A 16,774-nucleotide genomic window follows, 5' to 3' on the forward strand; every position below is an offset into this window, starting at 1 on the left:
ATGTCAAATATTTCTAGGAGAGGATGATAAGGTTTTCCTAGGACAACAGAACAATTTTTAGAAGTTAAGAAAACTCACAGATTTTTCAACTGCGTTTTATATTCAAAAATATATCTAGTTTCTCCTTATTATGTCAAGAGCAAAGATGCTCTGAAACACAAATATAATTGACATCTCCAGAGAAGAATCTGACAACACATAAGGAAGAGCTACCTGGTCTCACACATCCCAGCTCAAGGAGACTTCCAAATCTCATGCAGAGCTGACCTCCCTTTCAGGACCAGGTGAACCATGTAGGGGTGGTGTAGGGCGTGGCTACAGGCTACATGCATTTCAGCAAAGCCTTTGACACTGTTTCCCACATCTTTCCGGAGAAGCTGACAGCTTACCACTGGGATGGGTGTGCTGTTGGCTGGGTTAAAAACTGGCTGGAAGGCTGGATGCAGAGAGGGGTGGTGAATGGTGCTACGTTCAGTTGGTAGATGGTCACTAGAGGTGTGCCCCAGGGCTTAGTGTTGGTGACAACCCTGTTTGATATTGTTATCAATGGTCTGGACAAGGGGATCAAGGGCACCCTTGGTCGGTTTGCAGATTTCACCAAGTTTGGTAGGAATGTCACTATGCTGGAAGGTAAGAAGGTTCTACAGGCAGATCTGGACAAGCTGGATCCATGGGCTGAGGCTACTGGTATGAAGTTCAACAAGTCCAAGGGAGGGTCAGGTTCTGCACTGGGGTCACAGCAACCCCACACAGCGCTGCAGGCTGGAGGCAGAATGGCTGGAAAGCTGCCTGGTGGAGAAGGACCTGGGTGTGCTGGTCAACAGCAGCTGAACATGAGCCAGCAGTGCCCAGGTGGCCAAGAAGGCCAATGGCATCCTGGCCTGTGTCAGCAATGGTGTGGCCAGCAGGAGCAGGGCAGGGATTGTCCCCCTGTACTCAGCACTGGTGAGGCCACACCTCAAATCCTGGGTTCAATTCTGGACCCCTCATGACAAGAAAGACACTGAGGGGCTGGAGCACTGAGGACAACAGAGCTGGGGAAGGGTCCAGAACACAAGAGCTGTGAGGAGCAGCTGAGGGAGCTGGGGGTGTTTAGCCTGGAGGAGGCTCTGAAGTGACCTTATAACCCTCCACAGCCACCTGAAAGGGGTTTGGAGCCAGGTGGGGATCAAACTCTTCTCTCAGGCAGCAAGTGGTAGGATGAGAGGAAATGGCCTCAAGCTGTGTCAGGGGACATTCAAGTTGAAGATCAGGAAGAATTTTCCTTAGTTAAGGCTGCTCAGAGCAGTGGTAGATTTTCCATCCCTGGAAGCGTTCAAAAAATGAATTGGCATGGCACTTAGTGCTGCAGTTTATTTGACATGGTGGTGTTTATTCAAAGGTGGGACTCAAACACCTTAGAGGTCTTTTCCAACTTTAATGATTCTTTAAGTCCATTTTATGTCAGAAGCCTTGTTATGCAAACAACGCTGATACTTTCTATCCTCTGCTCATTTCAACCAGTACTTAACTTCACAGATTCAAAGTATACATTCAAAATTAGAGTAACAAGAAGTAAATCTGGTTTGCTATTGACAGGAAAGTCATCTACCAGCTGTGACTTCTTGTTTATGCTCCCACTTATAGCAGCACGAGCAGTTGCATTTTGTTCCACACTTCGTTGGAAGCAAGCATCTGAAAATTTTGTTAGAATTAGAATGGATTTCCTAATCTGACTGTGAGATTGTGTGGCTGCAACAACATCAGCACTGGAACACAAAACTTATCAGTACCATGCAGTCACATAATGAAAGGACAGGTGAGCTCCTCTCCAATATCAGGAAAGCTTCTTTCAGCTTAACTTGACTGTCAAACCAGACACAAGGAAACCATAACCTCATAAATACCATAAGCCAGTCAAAGTTTCAGGCATCTCACCCCCTCTCAAGCACTGTTCCCAATGCTATTCAATTCCTTTGTGCTGGCACAGGTCTTCTTTAAAGTATACAAAGTCCTGGACCACACAGTTGATCAGTTTTAAAACTAACCATCATTTTCAGAACTTGCCTCAGATAAAGTCCCCAATGTGCTATGCAGGCAAAAGGGCAAACATAGTTCAAACACTAGAATAGGGAGAGGACTTGCACTGCCATCTTCCTGCACTGTAGCCTGAGAAAGAAAACTGAAATTTTTCTCTCTCCTTTTTGTTTAATGTTTCTCAATGCACTACATTAACTCTGCTCTGTATATTCACAGCTGGCTCCTCAGCTGCAGTTTCAACTCAGCAAATATGATTAACAGAAGTATTTGCACCAATCTAAATTTAAGTAGAAGTATGTGACTTAGCAACACTTTAGAAGTCTATAGGTACACCTTTTACTTTAAGGTGAAAGAATAATTTTTATACTCATTAGTTTATTTGCATAACATAAGGTCAAAAAAATTGTTCATCTGTCCAACTAAGGGAACTGGAATGAAACTTTTATAAAACTTAAGTTGCAATTTGAAAAATAAAGGATGGGGAAAATGAAGAAATACTTTCTACATTGATATTTACAGCTTGACAAATGGAAGAACTATTTTCCAATATGCTGTGCATTACAGCTGGATCATTTAACATACCATTAGAACCATAAACTGTATAACTGGAATAGAGTAGCCAGTTTTCACGATTATGTAACACAAAAAAAAATTGATACAATGCAGAAAATCAGCTCCTAAAGTTACATGTAAATGAAAGCTTACATTTAAAATCAAATTATTTTACAGTGATTTGCCTGAACCTACAGAAAAATTAAATCTTCCAAAATTAACACCATCACTAAAAACCAGACAAAAAAAAAACAAAACCACAAGCTTTTAAACAGCAGTGATTTTGACATTCAAAATCAACAACATATAATGCATTAAAATATCTTTAGAATTTGAGAATGCTCTAGCTAATCAAGGATAGCTTGTACAAAAAAGTACAACTTTTCTTCTTGTTTCTGTGGCCTTTTTAAGTCACCATAACTTCAGAAGCATTGAATTCTTTCCAGTCTAGACAGAGTATCTATTGTGTCTTCAAAAACTGTGTTAAATGTTTTAGAAAGGGATTGTGTTGTTTTTTACACTGATAGACAGGATCTCTCCAAAAACAATGGTTTTGTTCCTAAATGGGTGAATAATTCAATCTTCCACCTTGAAAACTCATTATTACTGTGTTATTTTGAGTAAGACACAAATGTCAAGGTCTGGAAGCTTTAACACTATGCAGGCACAAATTAAAAAAAAAAAAGTAGCTGAATACAAAATCATATAATACACACAAAAATGCAAAAGCCCTAGAGAAATCTATCAGACAGTCCTCAGAAAACAAACCACCCTGCAGTGCATATGCCAGTAAGCATCCAGAACCAGATTCTCATCAGCCAAAAAATACTTACTTTGGACTTACCATAAAAGAGTGAGCTACAGTAAGACAAATTAATATAAGTAATAAAACCAATCAAGCATCAGAAAACATGGAAAAACTAATTACAGGCAAAAATTCACAGCAGGAATAAAAATTATTGTCCCTGAGCTGCTTATTGCCACTGTCCTGGTAACAGTCATGATGCCCTGAGGTGGAATGCAAACTATTCAGTTGCTTCAGTGTGTTCCAGCAGCTTCTCTTAATCTGCTGATGGTTTTATGATAAGCCATCAATCTTGACACTGACTGGGTTGAGATGCACAGCTATTTTGCTGCCTTTGTTCTTCTGTTGGGCCAGCATCATGCACAGTACAGACAGAATACAACTCTTCAGTGATTCCTGTTAGAGGCTCCAGAAACCACCAAACACACAAGCTGAAGCTCTAAAACATAGATCTGAGACACTCAAATGCCTCTCCCTCCCTAAGTCCCTAAACCCATTTGGTTTCAATGAGAAGTTCACAAACATCCCTGACAGTCTGGTCTAAGGAAGCCCAGTTCCTCTACCAGAAACAAGGTTAAATGAGATTAAAATAAATTACAGACCACTTTGTTTCTACATTCTTATTAAATTAGAACTTGCTCAGTCTAATTGCAGAATGTTACCTAATTAAAACCGAGTATTCTGGGCATCAGTGATTTAAACCAGAAGTTCACTTATGCTCAAGTCATTAAAGTAACCCTAGCCACCAGGAGAGCTGGTACTACAGCCTCTCCTTTTGCTTGCAGAACTGTTTCTATATCCACATGATGAAGCAAATCAAAGAGTTGATTTATCTGAAAATCAATGAGACTAGAAATTATCAGCTTTAGCTAGCTTTTCTTATCAATCCATCTCATTACATAGTTATCTGAAAAACAGTACTAGCAGAAAAGGGGAGAGTGCAAGCAAAGACATCCACTAGAAATAATAATGAGAGAGAGACTAACTTTTCAGGATTATCAAAATTACAATTTTCACTTTAGAATGTGAAACCAAATTATGATAGGCAACAACAAAAAAACAATTACATTGAAATCGTGTCTTTATGGAACTGAGATCTCACACAAGAGCAATCTATTAACGTACTCCCCACATGCTAAAAACATTTGCAGGCATATAATTACATCATACTTAAGAGAACACAATGAACAGAAATTTACAAAATCTGTGACCAAACATCATGGCTGGATACAGACAAGACACTGTGGAAATACAAAATAATCATTAGATGGTTACAAATACATACAGGATGAGCAATGCAATTAACTTTACTGTATCAAGTAAAAGCCCACACCAGAAACTGTATGGTACTACTGGCAAATGAGAAGTGAAAAGAGAAGAATAACTGATTAAACTCTGAGAGTTGGAAAATTAATACCTTCTCATATATACAGTAAGCAAGAATCAGTCACTAGGGGGAAAAAAAATCTATCCTCTCCAACTTGGATCTCAATGTACCCATTTTCAGACTACTATAGTAAAAGATTTCAGGAGCAGAAATCTTCTAAAAACAAGTATCTAGCAAACATACAACAACTCTGCATATAAGCAAATCCAAGCTCAAGAGTGGGGAGGAGAAGTTTGGGGGCAGGTTTTAGAAGGAAAGGATGTGAAAAGAGAAGAAAGTGGTTTTTTTGTTCGGAATAAAAGCCTTTAAAACATGAAGACTCTTTCTGAACTTCTCCGGAAAGTCACTAGTAAACATTAGCTTTGCTGTAGCATACACAGGTTTTACCCATTATTAATCAGCTCCATTGCACTGTACAAGCAACATTGAAGATACTCGCCTCAGTAAATTTAAAGTCTTCACTTGCAGATTAGGGTGCAATAAGTAAATGACAATACAAAAAATATTGTGACAAAAGTAGTATTTTGATGCTACCTGTAGATATTTAAGATGAGAGATCTGCTTTTTATTATTGTTCTTGTATATTTTTAATGTATATGGAGATAACACCATCCTTTCCAGATGGGATACAACAGAGGTATCATTAACAATTGGATAACCTCAGCAAACCTATTTCTATAGACAGATTTTCAGAAAAGGCAGTGGCTTTTTGGATAAGATCAAAGTTATTCCCACATAGGGAACAACCTAAAGGACAGTGAATAATGCATCTGTGTGAGAAAACGAGGCACAGGAAGACTGGACTGACATTACTATCAAACAGCAACAGGCAGTTATGTTGTATTAAAACAGAGGAAAAATTCCTGACGAGCCAAAAGTACATACTCTTGAACATTATATAAAAGCTACTACTAGGTTACAGGCAGCTTTTCAACTCTGCTTTTACTCCACTCAGCACAATGACAGGAACACGCTATTCAACAGCAACAGCTTCCACTGGATGACTCTATTAACATACATGCACAGTAAGACTAGCTTACAAAAAGCAAGCAGAGTTGAAGGTACTTTTCAGCAATGAGAACAATGCATAGGGAAAAATGAATTCTTCATTAAAAGAAAAAGAATGTTATGTCTCAAACAGCTGCTCGAGTAGAGAAAAAACAGATAAAGATGTCAGGAGAAGGTGAAGGCCAGGGTGAAAAGCAATTGATAAGATGAAAGACATGATGTGGAGCCTTCTGCCATTTAAAAAGGCAATGATCTAGTTAGGACATATATGCTGGAAACGTGATTTTTAACTGGAAAAGGAGCAAAGAAATTTGCTACCACACTGGAAAAGAAAAAAAAAAACAGCTATGCTGGTTGTTGTGAGGTAAAACCCAGAATGGATACACATCCTTTCAGTGATATGTACCACATGCAAACTGTTTCCTCTGAATTTCCCTGCAGTCGACAGACTGCTCTGATGACAGCATCTAAGAGCAAAGCAAGTTTTAAAAGCCTCTGTTTAATAAATTTCAGTAGTCAATATCAAAAGCAGTATCAGTGGACAAAAATGGTAACTTACAAATACTGTCATGCACCCCAAAAAGAGAAAAGTGTATCACCAAGAATATCTATTCTAAATACCCAGCACAGCCATAGACTAGAAAAGCACTTAAAATAGCAGAATAAGCAAACTGAGAGGGAGCTGCAGCTGGTTCTCCAATTACTAGGTATTGTTGAAAAATGCATATTCAACTCAAAATCCACCAAGAACATTTGTAGTCTCAAAGATGACTTAGACAGTAGTTGAAAAATCCATACTTTAAACTACCAAATTTAAGTTATTCAACTAGCTGCAAACAAATACTTTCAACAAGAAGATGAAAGTAAAATGATGAAAACTAGAACAGAGGGAAGTATTAACACAGTATTTTCGACAGTAATTTCTAAGGACTATAGAACTAATGTTTCAAGTGTTCTCTTCTGAAAGTCCAAACACACACAAGATGCTAGAATGGCTCTGTTACCAGCCTGTGTTAACTGCCCATGAGTGAATATTTGCTTGGAGTGAGTATGAACTCCATGAATTATTGATATTAATAACACTGACACTCAGGGAATCCTGCAAAATCAACTGCAGGGGAAAAGATTAAGTACAACTCTGCGCTGGTGAGGAGCATATTAAAAGCTCAGAAATTCTTATACATGTACAAAGACATCGCATTATAGCATGATTTTTTTGTAAATTACAGTACCTATTTTCATCTTGCCTCTATGCTTAACACAGTTGAAGGAAAAAAGAACTACTAATAGACAGAAAATTAAAGGAGTGAAGAGCAAAACACTAAAAAAGCTGTATGTAAACACAATGGTCAGCAATGTTTTACAGCAACATTTTAGGAAATACCTGAGTAGATAAACAGCCCTTTCAATATCACTGAGTTCTTCATCAACTGTCAATCTTTCTATTTCTTCTGGTGTCTGTCAAGTGTGAAATAGAGATTATGAGTTTACAATGCCTGACTACTTCATTGTTTTAATCTTAAAACAACCCGTTTCTCCCCACACATACAGGGATAACTTCATGAGTAATTTGAATTTATTCATGAAACCTCTAGCCAACATTTCAAATTCAATCAAATAAATCTTTCACCAGGAAAAGCTGGAACATCAGGGAAGTACAGTTTCAAGTCAGAAACTATCACTATATAATTTTAAAGACCCAAGCTAGTCTATTTGTACCCATCTTAATATTCTTATACTGACTGAAAGCCTCAAATCCCTGCTATATAGAATTCGAGATTGTTTATTCTAAAATGACTGACAACAATGTTCCATATCCTGGTGCTGTAAAAAAAAACCAAAAACCAAAACAAAAAAAAACCAACCAAACAAAAAAAACCACAAACAAACCCAAACAAACGCCAAGAAAAGCGGTCTATTCACCTATTTGTGCACAATTAAAACAGACCAAATTTAAACTGGATTTTAAAGCATCGTTCTTTTTCGAGGTATATACCTTCAGGCTCCTGCGCACTGGCCTCTCTATAATAGTTAGTTCCTGCAGGTCTTCTATGTATCCAAAAAGACTGCTATGACTAAAATCCATTTTGGAGAAGATTATTGGGCGCATGTAACAACTACAGCCTTCGGCAGCCGACGCTGTCCGCGAGCCTCACATCGCAGCGAGGGCGGCAAGAGCGGAGCCCCCGGGCGCTCCCGCGGCCGGCGGCAGCGGCGGCTCGGCGCACACACTGCGGCAGCGCCGCCGGCCGCCACCCCCGCCCGGCCTCCTGCCGGCAAACTTTCCGCTCCGCCCGGGCGGGCAGGCGGCGGGGCCGGCGCCCGCAGCCCCGAGAGCCCGCTGCAGCCGCAGGTGCCTCGGCGGGCGGGAGTTTCGAGCCAAGTTTGCCCTCGTCGCTGGCCACCCTGTCCGCAGCGAGGGCGCGGGGACCGGGGTGCCTCCGGGCGCCAGAAGGGCCCGGCGGAGCCCTCGGCCGCGGGCTCGCTCCTCAGCGGCGGGGCAGGAGGGCAGGGCAGGGCGCGGAGCGGAGCGAAACGGCCCCGCCGCGGTGCCCGGGTGCCGCCTCCCCGCCCGCCCCGGGAGGAGGGACGGTCGCTGTGGTGCAGTGACGCTCCCCGCCCCCGTCCCGCGGCGCAGCCCCTCGGCTCCCTCGCCGGGTGGGCGCCGCAGCCCCCGGCCGGGGCAGCCCCGGCCCCGCCGAGCCGGTCTCCGCGGCAACGCGGCGCTACCGCGGCCTCCGCGGGCAGGGCAGCGCCGGGCGCGGCGGCGGAGGAAGGCGCGGAGGCGCGGCCCCCTCACCCCCGGGCCTGCGGGGCTGCCCGGCCGCGGTGCGGCCGCGGGGGCTTCCCCTCGCACGGCGGCAGCGCCGCGGCCGCTGCTCCTCGACCCCTGCCCTGGGGCGCGCCGCGTTCCCCGCCAGCGGCGCTGGGACCCCCACCAGTACCGCCCGTCTCACAGCTGTGTCAAATCAAATTACACCGGGGAAACTGAAAACAAGTGCTGCTTTTAATGAAAACTCCAAACCAGGTTCTTCCCCCAATGAATGCTTTTATATAATGTTAAAAAAAAACCCAACATTTTTTTGGCAGGAAACTGAAACTCTGATGAAGACATCACTTACACTCTTCATAAATTCTTATTCTTCATGTTTTGCATTCTAGACGCAGGTTACACACCACTCACAGCAGCAGCACGGATTTCCTTGCGGATAGTTTTCCTGATATATGCAGTTAGGCCTTGGATGCCTTTACCATTTTGGCTCACAAATATGAATTGCCTTGGGGGTTGAAGGGAGAGTACATTTTTCAAAATAAAAGTATGGCATTACGTCTGATTCATATACAAATAAGCATGGATAATCTTTAAAAACTTAGTAAGAGAGCTTTGTTTGGGGTGGGTTAGTGATGCAAAATGAATACAGGACAAGAATCATCATACAGAGTTAGACTGTTTTTACTGACATAAGTAATTTATCAGACCTCTAGAAAGTGGCCTTTGCAATGGTTATATGAACACATCAGCCACACTCAGACCAGGAATTAAAAAACCTGTATTTTGCAGGGGCTTATTTGAGGGGGCACAATGGTTTTTTATCCTTGGGAAATGCCCATGTGACCAAGTAAGTTTTGTTGACAAAAGATTCGAGGTAATTCCAGAAATTGTAAATATTATATGCTACTATGTGGTATATTGCCCAGAATTTTATTAATTTTTATTCTGTGACTAGCAAGCACCTCAGCTTTTATCTAGCAAAAAATAAACATTGTCCTCTATTTGTTACTTCGCTATCTACCAGTTAGGCCAAATCCTGTGCTCAGATAAAGCAGTAAAACATTAAAAATTACAGGCTCTTCATTAATTTCAAATTCTGTACAACAGACTTATTAGCAGAAAAATCAAATCCAATATACATATAAGTAATTAAAGTGTTATGTAATAGCAAACCAAAACCATTTGGAATTTTCAAGGCATGATGAATTAAAATGAGAAACACTTTTTTGAACATTTACTTTGAAAAATCTTTTTAACCAGGGAGCATCATTAGACAGAAAATACAATAAATAGCTGTAACTGAACCTAAGTCCTCTCAGAGTAGGTAAGGAACTAGCTCTACGAGAGGAAATGAAAAAAGAGTTTTAGACAATGTTCCCTCCTCAAATATAAAACCCTGGCATGCAGGCTTCTGCCAGTGATAAGTATTAGGAAAACATACTGAAATCCCAAACACAGTTTGTTAGGAAAATGCTTTTGCAAGTTGTCTTACAGCCAATCTGTGGTTATTTCACTTTGCAAGTAGCTCTCATGAATTATAGAGATCTTCTGAGATCAAAGGTATTTTCTTCTGAATGCCTTGAACTAGGAAGTCAATGCAGTTTTCAAACAAGGAATTCCAGAATTAAGTTTTATAGCCTGAAGAATACAGAGTTTAAATATGCAATTAGGATGATTTCTCATGTTATATTTTACATCAACTTTGTAAGGCACTAAGGAAGAGAGATTTTTATAAATGTGTAAACATTTAGAAAAACATCTCTTCCTTACTGCCTTTAAAAAACTGTACTTCTAATTCAGTCCAGGAAACACTGAGCAAATATGATTCCCATTAACTTTAAAATCTGTAGGTATGTCAAAGATATCTACAAATATCCTGGAAATGTGAAAAGCAGAAAAAAAAAATTTTTTTTCCAATAAATATAGTACCTGAGTAGAATCAAGAACACAGAAAGAATTAGATTATTAAAGAACACAGAAGGAATCTTATTTTGATCCATACATTTGACAGAAAAAATAAAGTTTGCATATTTTGTTCCAAAACCACATACATAAAAATGAATCCCCTCTGACAGTAAATCTGCAGGCAAGTGGTGTCTCATTCTCATCTATGATTAAAGTCAGGTATGACTTCCCTTCCACTGCTGCTGCTTTCAGCTCCTCCCTTTTCCACTCCTCTTTTCTCTCAAATAAAACTCTACTCTCAGCTTCATTCCAGGCTGATTTCAAATAATCCTTCCTTGAGGAAGACAACTGCAGTGCACCTGGGAAAGTGGCATCCATACCTAGTGGAAAAACAGAGAGAGTGTTATTCATGCCTTCCAAAGCAATGAGCTCTAAATTCAATGCAGATGAAGATTAAAAAAAAAAAAAAAAAAAAAAAGGAAGATAACATAGGTGAAAGGACTTTGTACCTGAAGGATTCTTTAGGTACTCTGACTCTACCTAAGGATTCTGGGGTGAAGTGATTTGTCATGTTGGACAGATGCACAGTTCTCCTTTGCTACCCAGCAGCGAGGCATCTGCCTTCTAGGAACTGCTCTGAAAAAGTTGTGTTTCTTACCATACCTGTTAAATGTACCAAAAGAATCTACCTGTAAATTAAACTATTCACAGAGAAATTGAAAACTTGTGAGGTCTCAGAATGTATTAAAATGCCTGAATCAGGTGAGGTATGAAGGAACTGGTTTGGGGGATACAGAAAGACATGCCAAGAAATGCTTTCAGGCAAAACATGTGTGCTCCTGATTAAGAGTCAGAATTTCTCTTGCAATAGCCAAACCAAAAAAGAAGGAAAAATTCAGCAAAGTATTTTTTAATTATGTTGGAAAAAAAACTCACAAAAAAACCCAAAATCATTCTTCATTTTCCATTTTCCCTAATTTAATAGTCCAAAGAAAAATAAGTATCACTTCATAATGTACACAACATAGGCTATGCACTGCATAATTAAAATTCTGTTCAGGACTCAGCACCTGAACTGTGTAGAAGTTCAATTCAGAATTTTGTCTGTTCACCACCACTAAGAGAAAGCCAAAGCTGCAGCAGCTGTTGCTCACCATTTCCAAATGGAATTGGTTTTTACAGTCCACCAGATTCTTAAAAAATGCAATTTTGATGTTCAATCTAATCCCTTAGCCTTACAAAACAAACTTGTTTTTATTCTATTTGTACTCCAAGTAAAAATGTAGCCATGAAAAGTGGTTCTTCAGGAAATCTCTGTGTCAAGGCAAACCTGTAACAAGAATAATATAAAAGAAACATGCTCAAAAATATGAATCTACTTCAGAACAATGCTCGGAATGTAGCACACACAAACCTCGGTAGGAAAAGGATGTGATTTAGTGTATTTTCCAGTTTGTTGCTAAGAAACTGTTGCTTCATTTCACTATTGTCATTTGCAGAAAAATTTTGATTGTTCTTTTGCCATTTCGGTCATCTCATTGTAACAGCTATATAAATATATGGGTTATAAAGGGAAAAGCACTGGATTGTATTCAATGTGCTTTCATCTGCAGCCTGGTCTCCCCTTGTCTTTCCTGTAACTTAGTTCTCTCCAAAAAGATCTAAAAAATCAAATAGATTTTTTTACGAGAACGCAGAAAAGATCCTTAAATTTATTTTCATGTAAGGTATAAAATCTATAAGATCACAGTCATTGTGCTCACCCTTTCTCTGAGAACTGGGAATGTGCTCCTGCAGTGTTTGATCTGCTGCCCTCTGTCCAAAAGTAGCTAAAAGCACATCCAAAAAGAATAACAACAGAGAAAACAGAAAGTGGTGTTTTTCTTCAAATCTTCCAGCTATTTGTATGATTTTTTTTACCTGGCAGTAGGACCTAATACCCAACTACTTTACAAAGTTTAAATGAATGATTTTCTATTGTAAAAACTGGCTCTGCCAGATTCATAAGAGGAAGCTGATCAGTCCAGTTCTTTGCTATGACAACCATGAACACTGTCATACTCATGTCAAATATTATATTAAAACTAACAATTTTTTGTTAGTCGTCAAGTATTCTTTATTCATTAGTTGTCATAGAAACTTAAGATTTCTTACATAAAATTACTGTTGGTGAGTTTTCCAAGTTTCTTTGTGTGTCAGTGTCCTTTACTTTATTCTTCCTTTCCTGATATGTAAAAACTACAGTCACATTTGCTCTAATCCTGGATCAAACAAACTAAACTCAGTATTTAGTTTACACTCCTAAAACAGGCTCTTCATTCTCCTGCCCACCCTAGCAGTTCCCTTGGCAGCTGCTGCAGTTTGACTTCACCTCTCTTGAATTAAGGTGATCAGAATATAGTATTGAAAATAAAAAATTTCTGGGAAAGAATGCCTCTTGCAAAGAATGAACATCTGTACAGAAGTTAGTTTACCAAATATACTACATTGGCAGCTCACAGTTAATCTTGTGGTCAATTACTCCTGTCGTCCACAGTGACCTAAAATTAATTAAGTCCCATCTTAATGGTATACATTCTCAGTATTAGCTTTAGCTGAATAGTGCCGTACTTTGGATAATACCATTCATCCAATTATACTGGTTCTCAAGGTCCTTTCAATTGGCCTTGATATCATAATTCCCCTCTGTATTAATAACTGTGTCATCAGCAAATTTAATATTGTATCACAGTTATTCATTAAATAAGATTAGCCCACGAGACTTTAGGAAACTCAAGCAAACTCCATATAGCTGATAGGTTAATCTATCAATATACACACCAATGTGCTCCCCCAAAAGAAACAGACACTTCCCTTCCTCTTCAGCCAACTTCATTCCCCTTGAAGTTCTTTCCTATTCCTTCTTCCCCTATGAAGAATACTTTGAGGTTGTCCAAAATTACATGCACTCTATTTTTCTGCCCAGAAAACCAGTTACCCTCTTAAGGGACATGGCCTGATTTCCCATTTCCCCTTGGTTAACCAGTACTGACTTTTATTTAATTTCCTGTTACCTTCATAATTTCCTTTAGCATTCTTCCCTTGAAGATACATTCTGAAGTATCTACTGCAACTGACTTCATTTGCAACCATTCCAAATGTTTCTCTTATTTTAAATGGAGTTGTCTTTGCTATTCTTCAATCACACAGAAAAATCTTCACCTTGATAAATCTGTACTTGAAAAAGTCTTTGCTATTAGAACTAAACATGCCAGTACTCTTAAATCTCCTGCTTACAGATTATGTTGTTCTCCTGGCTTTATGAACACATTCTCTGAAGGAGGAGCATGATTTTTGGCAAAAGTAAGAAATGATTTGTGAAGTTGGAAGAACAAACAGAGAAAAAGTAAAAAAAGGCAGCACAGGCAAAGGGGTATATATTTTCAAATGAGGTTGAACAATAGAGAGTTATTTTTTCCATGGTGCTATGCTGTAAGATCTTGTCAGTCCTAGAACAGTATTCCAGAACTTCTGAAAATGACAGCAAAGGCCTTAAGCCCAAGAACCAAGGCTTTACCTTGCCACTTCAGGACCAGGACAACAAGCCTCATCTGGCTGAGGCTTGTTGTCCTGGAGAGAGAAGAGAGAGAAGAGCAAATTTTACAGTCTGCAAAGCACAGGAGGCATCAGGTCCCCCACTGGCCAGCAGCTGCATGTTCTTCAGGTGCACAGTGCACTGTGAGTATTAATATAAATCACAGTACAGTGACATTCTTTTGTTAGCAGAAATAGCTATCAAAATCAGTAATTAAGCACATACTGACATTCCTGCAAGAGACAAAAAAAAAAAAAAAAAAAAAGAAGAGAGAAACCAAAGAATTTAGTGAAAGCCTACATCAGTTGCTGACATGCACATTCAACTGTTCCTGGTGCTGAATTCAGCTACATTAATCCCAAAATTAGAGGTACTGGTCAAAACATTCTCTGGCTTAAGTTTCCTTAGGAGAATTCTTCCATATTTTATAAAAAAATCAAAATATTAATTGAAAAAACATATAACATCTATTATGTCATACTACACAGTAGGGACCAAACCACCATCCCTGGGCTACTGATCTGCAGGAATGTAAATTTACAGCTGGGAAGAACAGGATCTCTTACCAGGTAAAGTTCTGTAACGAGGACATCAAACCCTTCAAGTTCTCTTGGGCTCTCAGACATACTGGCTTAAATACCTTGGAAACTATTGATAAAATAACAAAATATGCATGTACTGACATTAGTTCTTCAAGCAAATGACATAATTCCTTAACTTATTAATACAGGTTATTATCTTCAATTCACAATTTCCTCGTATTTAAAGAACTGTTGACCTAAAGAAGCCCTAGGGGGGTAAAGCAGACCTGTTTCATTTGTCACTTACAGTTTAACTAAGAGCTCACTCTGCATTGTTGATAATGGAATTCTATTTACCAGGAGTTTAACAGCTGACTCTCTGTTAGACACGAAGGTGAACTTCTCATTGAAAAAGCCTTGTCACAACATACCAAAGCTGGGCCTCTTTCAGGTCACAAAGGTCAGAAAGATTAATGCTACACAGGCTTAGAAAGATTATTGTTACTGTCATACTGAGCAAATGTTTAGTTCCCTTGGTTATCCCATTTCAAAGCAACTCAAATAACCAAACAGAAAGTTACCATGCCTGTGTAGGCTGTTCTGAGCTCATTGCTCATTACAAACAGGCACATCCCTTCTTTCAAATTGAGATTTAGGGCCTGCAATTCAGTCCCTCTGTCTAGAATACAGAGCTCAGTAGTGATCAAAAAGAAAATCAGCTACACCCCTCACATGAATTCTTAGAGAAAAAATCAGAATACTCCTTTCTCCCATAAAAACATGTCCACAATTACACTAGAAAGCAAAATTCAACATAATTTGGCAAATAATTTCCATAATAAATTTTTCTTTCAGGACAAAGCTGGAAATTCTACAACTACGAAAGGACATGTAATTATACCTAGGAATAACAGGTAAGAACTCTTCTGTCCAAGGTTTTTCATTATTTTTATTCAGTGCCAGTGTTAAGTCAACCACACCAGAATTTCAGAGTAATCTATTTATTTTGCTTCTGCAAATTTACTTTTGCTTACATGCAGTAAATAAGAAGAGAAAAAAATGAAAATTATTGTAAATAAGCCTTTTTGTCACTTGTTTTAAAGCTAAACCACCTGTAAGGCAATGTAATAAACCTGTACTTTTAAAGAAGGAATGCAGGCAGAGTGCTGAGAGCCTTCCTTAAGGCTGGCATGAGGATGCAGTCCCAGTTCCTGTCAGAGAAACAGTCCTGTTAGCCATCTCTGCCTCCAGATCAGCGCTCCCTAAATCAGGTTGGATGGCTGTAGTGCAAAAGGTACCATGTAAAACATGTAAACCATGCACACCAAGAAGGGGGAGTCTTCTGAAAAAACTGAATTCTGTAAGTGCCCCAGAGCTGAGGCTGGGGGTTTTTGCCTCGTGCCAAAGTCACTGCCTCAGTTCACAGGGCAGCAATGCTCACAGTGGGGGCACAAGTGGCACTGCTCCCTCCTGACTGGCAGCCTGACCTTCTCCCCTCTGCCAAATCCACTCCAGGAATACTCCTGCAATGTGTCCTCTCTGCCACAGAAAGAGCAATTTACTCACTGGGGTCTGTTCTACACACAAAAACCAGCAGCACTGTCTCCATCTCCACAGGCACATTGCCCTGGTATTGCTGTGTGGGAAGAACAGTATCTTACACATTTTTGGGGGATTTCTAAGCATTTGAGACATGTTTACTGTGCACATCACAAGACAAATTTACAAGCAAGTGAACTCAAGGGTGTGTACATATTTCTGTCCAGAGAATCCCAGGAAAAATTCTAACAAGACTCAGTAGTGCCAAAAAATACACTTAATCCTGCTCTAATAATTAGATGATTAATAAACTACACTGATATATTTTACAAGAACTACACCATAAATGAATTACCGGGGAGTCCCTGCTCTCTGAACTCACTTCCTGACTGTCGCTGATTTAAACTCATCTCATACAGAACATCAGGACCAAGCATCAAAAGTTCTTTATCCTTGCTCATGGAATATGAATTGGAAGAAACTCCTCATATTGTGCATTGATAAGTGCATTGATTAGTGATAACTACCTGGAACTGAAACTGTCACTGAAAACATTTAATATGCTTATTTCTGCCCTTGGCCTTAAAATATTAAAATAATAATAATAATAAAAAGGTAGAGAAAACAATCCTCTGTTTTCCCATCTTTTCACAGAACCAGGAAAGACCTACAAACACCAAACAGAAGAAGT

The 16,774-nt window shown here is 39.6% G+C and overlaps 1 protein-coding gene across 3 annotated transcripts in view; it reads right to left on the reverse strand.

Moving 5' to 3' along the window:
• PPP4R4 (protein phosphatase 4 regulatory subunit 4) overlaps positions 1-8,281 on the reverse strand; it is a 59,283-nt gene extending 51,002 nt beyond the window's left edge. For all 3 annotated transcript variants that reach the window (XR_014616215.1, XM_084207446.1, XM_084207445.1), the window contains exons 1-2: positions 7,768-8,281; positions 7,156-7,229 (exon numbers count right to left, since the gene is read on the reverse strand). Coding sequence is in view for 2 of the 3 variants with exons in the window: in XM_084207446.1 (XP_084063572.1) it covers positions 7,156-7,229; positions 7,768-7,881 (188 nt within the window). In the remaining variant the exon portion in view is untranslated. The remainder of the gene's footprint in view (positions 1-7,155; positions 7,230-7,767) is intronic.
• Positions 8,282-16,774: the final 8,493 nt, after the last annotated feature.

The sequence above is a fragment of the Fringilla coelebs genome (genome assembly GCF_963513975.1).
Source record: "Fringilla coelebs genome assembly, chromosome: 6".
NCBI classification, from domain to species: domain Eukaryota; kingdom Metazoa; phylum Chordata; class Aves; order Passeriformes; family Fringillidae; genus Fringilla; species Fringilla coelebs.